The sequence below is a fragment of the Cricetulus griseus genome (genome assembly GCF_003668045.3).
Source record: "Cricetulus griseus strain 17A/GY chromosome 1 unlocalized genomic scaffold, alternate assembly CriGri-PICRH-1.0 chr1_1, whole genome shotgun sequence".
Lineage (NCBI taxonomy): Eukaryota > Metazoa > Chordata > Mammalia > Rodentia > Cricetidae > Cricetulus > Cricetulus griseus.
Window position 1 is genome coordinate 86257550 of NW_023276807.1, and position 5591 is coordinate 86263140.

The 5591-nt window shown below is 40.6% G+C and overlaps 1 protein-coding gene across 3 annotated transcripts in view; it reads left to right on the plus strand.

The window, feature by feature from the left end:
* Window positions 1-4302, plus strand: part of Cep68 (centrosomal protein 68) — a 31376-nt gene extending 27074 nt beyond the window's left edge. For all 3 annotated transcript variants that reach the window (XM_027388064.2, XM_027388066.2, XM_035453224.1), the window contains 2 exons: window positions 193-366; window positions 1373-4302. In XM_027388064.2, coding sequence (XP_027243865.1) covers window positions 193-362 — 170 coding nt within the window. In that variant the 3' untranslated portion in view covers window positions 363-366; window positions 1373-4302. The remainder of the gene's footprint in view (window positions 1-192; window positions 367-1372) is intronic.
* Window positions 4303-5591: the final 1289 nt, after the last annotated feature.

Below are 5591 nucleotides of genomic sequence, written 5' to 3' on the forward strand. Positions count from 1 at the left end.
TTAGATTCAGTCCCCAGAACTGCATAAATTAGTGTAATGGTGTATAAAAAGTTCAAGATCATATTCAGCTAGAAAGCAGGTTGGGGTCAGCCTGAGGTACACGAGACCCTATTGGGGTAGGGGAGGAGGCACTGTGAACTATATAATCCTGTCTGAGCAAATTGCTATACCTTTTTATGACTTGACCATTAGTTTTAAAGGATGTTCTTGGGAAGATCGCAAAGCAGTCTGGTGAGCTGGAGAGCCACGCCGATCACCTTTATGACTCTATCTTGGCCTCTCTGGACATGTTGGCTGGCTGCACCCTCATCCCTGACAATAGGCCAGCAGCAGCTAAAGAACACCCACGTGAAGGACTTTAACTGAGTAAGTAGAATAACCTAAGAAGAGAACCTGTTGTCCAACTACTGCTCAATAGGACACAGGGCTATCCTAGTAAATAATTACTTCTTAGAAGCTCAGTTGGGGTGATAGTCATTGAAACAAATGTAGTGCTGAAGGAGTCACTACCCTTGCCAGGAATGTGGGTCTTTCTATGGTGGAACTCACTTTGGTTCCACTATGTTTTCATGTGCTTCAACACCCCACATTCCCATTTCCATGTGTTCTCTTCACCACTATTCACCCTCTGAGAGTAAGAGCAGGAACCCTTACCAGTGCCGTTTTCCCATGAGTACACTTCTCCAGTTTGGGGCTGTGATCAGATTGCCCCTGCCCTGTAGGCTCTTCTCACCCAGTTCATTTAGCACTTGTCTCCAAGTATCTTTGATAACACAAACATCTACAAAAATCCAGGTTAACTGCCCGCTCTCTACCCTACCTTCCCACAAAGGATCTTTGCAAATCTCTCATACCACATCCTCCCCCAAAGACTGCGGGGATGGCATATCCTAGACTTAAATACTGCTCATTAAGTACAACTTTCGTCTTCCCTCTTAGAAAGACAAACTGGGAATGAATGATAGGAAAGAGACCAAGAGAAAAGGAGGGCACACCTAGTGCCTGTCCTAGGATCTGTACTACCTAGGCACTTCAGAATCCCACAATTCTACTGTACTTTTTCTGGAACTTCCCATTTTACAAAATGGTTGTCAAAGAAGGTGTCTCAGTGAGCACATGCTGGAAACATGTAAACAACCGAGACTCCAGTGGGGGGGGGGCAGGAGCATAGACCTGGAATCTCAGCCCTTTGGAGGCTGAAGCAAGAAGATTCAAAGATAGAAGCCAGCCTGGGCTACATACCAAGACATCCTTAAAAAATAACGAGTAAATGGGGGCTCTTATCTGCATCAAAGCAATGTGAGCAGATGTGGCAGTGTTGACTTTTCTTCCTTGGCAGCATGCCTGTAACGCTTGATGCTTTCTCTTCCAGGTGTCATCCTAGCAGAGATGGAGTCATCACCATTTAGTTGGCTCTGGGGAAAACTCAAGAACTTAGAAGAGCCATTTAACAGTTAAGGCTGGGAGACTGAACCCTATTGCTTTAAGATGCCTTTGCCATCTCTGAAGGGTTCTTGACTTGCTGTTCTCATCACAGCGAATCCCTCCAAACTGAGGCTTTTCCTTTTGGTGCTTCTCTACCAGAAATATGTGGCTTTACAATTTTGATAAAATACTAGGATTTCAAAAAATACTGGGATTATATAATACTAGGGTCTCATGTTCCCTTAAAAACCAGCAGATAAACATATTGAGGCCATTTACAGGAAGCTGCTCAAGAAAGGTTCCAAATACTTGGGATTTTCAGGTATACAGGGGGGATGGGCTCTAGAGTGAAGAAGTAAGTGGCCAAAACTGGGTCTTTTCATAAAGTTGAGACTTGAATTGTAAACTCTGAAGATTCTCAGATAGCAGACCTGTTAGCCCTTAGCCTGCCACAGGAAACAAGGTGTAGACCTTCTACAGAGTCCTTTGGACAGCATGACGTCAGTTGCCATCTTTAGTGGTTGGTCTCCAGCTTCTTCCTTAATTTTTATGCATCAGGGAGTCAGAGGCTTGTGTCATGCTTCTGAAAGGGAATGATGCCAATTTTCAAGCTTTTGCTTACCTCTGGGGCACTCTTTCCCCTGGAAGACTAGTCAAAGAAAGGGAATGGGTACAGTCATACAATCTGGTCCTTACAGAAACTAAAGCACCCTGTGCTGATGAAAAAAGGGACATTCTTTGTTTCATGGGAGTCAACAGGTAGTGTCTTATCAGGAAGAAAAAAAGAAAACTTCATGGATCAGTTGTTCAGAGTATCAGTTACAGCTTTGGAAGCAAAGTGATTGTAAGCTGGTTACCACAAAGTATCAAAGATGGGGATTTCATCTTAAAAAGCAACAACAAAACATTTAAACAATTAGCTACTTAGACAAACATGGTGGTATACTTTAATCCTAGCACTTGAGAGGATGTTTTTGAGTTTGAGGCCAACTTGGTCTGTATTAATTAGAGTTCCAGGCTAGCCAGGGCTGTAGAGTGAGAAAAGGATTAGCTACTTCGGTAAGCTACACATAAAGTGCAGTATTTTCGAATGCCTGCTGCTACACAGTATGGTGTACCATAATGTTTATGGGTGTGATCCTTGTTAATTGTTAAACTTTTGAGTCTTCCATCTCTAAGTCAAGCTTATTTCTTACATTGTACATGGTGAATAATGTGCTTTCAGAGGGCAAAAGAAAATGCTTTTCTAGCAAATGAGAATTGGCTAAAAATCACTATACTTTTATCTCTTTGATGTGGCTTTAAATTGCCCTCCCATCAATGTTAGATCAGCCCTCAGAAATTAAACCCATTTGACAGGCATGAAAGTCATACAGCATAAAAACTGAAGGTGGCAGAACCTTAGAGAAGAGAGCTAGCCTGTTGCACCAATTGAATGTTCTCTTAAAGTGTAATTACAATCAGCTTCAATTGATAATGTCTAGTTTGGAATATACTGTTTCCCAACAAAGTACTACTTGCCTGAAGATGGTCTATGCTTTTGTTCATCCTCTTTGTAACAAAAAGATACTTTTTTTATAACTAAAGGGTGTAAACTGTGACCTTGGCTGTGAATGCCACTTAGGAATGGCAACACAAATGTTAATTATATTTTCTGCTGTGTGTTAAGAACTTTGAGCTGAAATTGTCTTCAGCCTAGTATGATGACACCTTTCCATGTGCAGATGCGATCAGGGTAGATTCACATGGACATGCTAAAATTTATACATGGTAGCCAAGCTTTGGTGGCGCACACCTTTAATCCCAACACTCAGGAAGCAGAGGCAGGTGGATCTCTGTGAATCCGAGGCCAGCCTGGTCTCCACAGCGAGTGCCAGTATAGGCTTCAAAGCTACACAGAGAAACCCTGTCTTGAAAAAAACAACAACAAAAAAAATTTATACATGGTTCCTCAAAAGTTCATTTGAGTTCACAATAAAGTAGCATCTCAATCATGTTCATGTCAGTGCTAAGCTCTAGCACAAAACAAAGAGGCTTCGAAGATAGGGCTGTTAACACAAAAGAGTGGTGGTACAAGGTATGCTGTATAGTCAAAAATGTGCTTGAGGGAACTTCTGCCCACATAAGCACAGGAAGTTAGCATGAGCCCAATTCAATAAAGATTCCCAGTGACGGCCACGGAGTAGAATGCTCTTCATATGATTCAAGTTACCGTGTACTTTTTGTTTTTAATATAATGTGGTATTTCTTTATTATGTGAACAAATTAGAGCTCCCAATAGTCTTGAAATGTTTATATTTGAAAAATGGGATGTTTCCCCTCAAAACTGCATTTATTGGCACATAGATAAAAGCAAATAGTGAATTGAAGTATGCTGAAATGGTGTTGTAAGCGCTCTAATCTTGCTGCTAGTAGAGAAAGAACACTACAATTCTACAAAGTATAAATATGTTTATATTATAAATAAATGTTTTCTGCTGACAAAGAATAAGCCAACAGTTTGAACAACTTTTGCTGTAAATTAAAGTGCATGGTGTCACTTTGTCTTATCTTGTTCTTGTATCATTTAGTTATTATAGAAAAGCTTATGAACTTTTTCCCTTTGTATTGACAAGAATAAAACCCAACAGTGACTTACATAAATTACTGGTGACTTCAGGAATTTGCAGTTGCCTTATCTTATGTAAGGACGAATAGACCCAACAAGCACATCTATAATACAAAGTAAACTATGATTTTATTGTGAAATTCTCATAGATGGAAAATTAAATTGAATAGTCTGTCCATTTTCATTTTACAATAATCTTACCACTTATTTTTGTACCATGTATTTCAATCGTCTGTTTAGTGAAAAATAAACCTGTAATTTTTGGCTTACTTTTAGTTTAATATTTTATCATTAAAGACCCCATAATAAAATGTGTTGTCAGCAGCAACATCCTAAGCCCCCAATTAAAAGAATGTTTGCCTGCTTGTTTAAACCAAAGGAAACAACCTCTGACCTCTGTCACCTTAAATGCTAGCGTCTGAAAGAGACTTGGTTTCCCACAGTGAGACAAAAGCAAAGTCTAGGACCTTGAAGGTCCCAGTCAACAAAACTTCACACATGCAAAAATTTCACCGAAATAAATATATTATTTCTCTCATCATTCCCATCTAGCATCCATGTTTTCAGTTAATTTGGGGGGATTTAATTTCTACAATTAGGGCAATCAACATTTCCTGCTTTCTATTCTAAAGTTTAACCTCTCCTCCAACATGAGTTATACAATTGGAAAGAATAAAAAGTTGACACCTAGAAGTGGAGTCAGGAGGATCAGGAATTCAAGGCCATCCTTGGTTACAAGTGAATTTGAGGCCTCTTGAACTACATGAGACATTGTCTCAAAAAAACATTGCAGTCTCAGTATTGTGGTACATGCCTTTAATCCCACCACTTGGGAGGAAAAGGCAGGTGGATCTCTGTTAGGGGCCAGCCTGCTGCACATACTAAGTTGCAGGCCAGCCAGGGTTACATAGTGAGACTCTATCTCAAAAAAGAAAAGAAAAAAGATAAAGCAGGCATGGTGGTGCATGCCTTTAATCCTAGCACTTGGAGGCAGAGACAGGTGGATCCCTGAGTTCGAGGCCAGTCTGGTCCACGGAGCAAGTTCCAGGACAGCCAGAACTACACAGAGAAACCCTGTCTCTAAAAGCAAAAAATAAAAATCCCAAAAACTGGGGTAGGTGAGGTGGGGTGGGGTGGGTGTGTGGCATCTGCCAGAGCATGGAGGAAGCACCAGCACATGTTACTAGATCACTGCCTGGGAGTAAAGCATGTGCTGCTCTCCATCTCTACCACAGATGCATGAAGAAAGTTTGAGTGAAGCCACTTCAGACAACGGTTTTAGAGCTGGAGATGAAGCACTAGAAAGCACACATTCTAAACTTGTTTTCCATACACTCTGAGCTCCTTGAACCAATGAATTTGGTTCAGTCTACACAGCACAGAAGCTTCTCTAGGTCACTTAGCAGGTCTATTACTAGAAAGCAAATACTGGATGCTGTGCTATTATTAGATAGGTCTACAGTGCCCTTGTTGCACACACAAATTGGCTGTTGAGTATAATGCAAATCCCTATTTCCCTTTAACCATAAGAATTAAAACAATACTTATCACCATACAG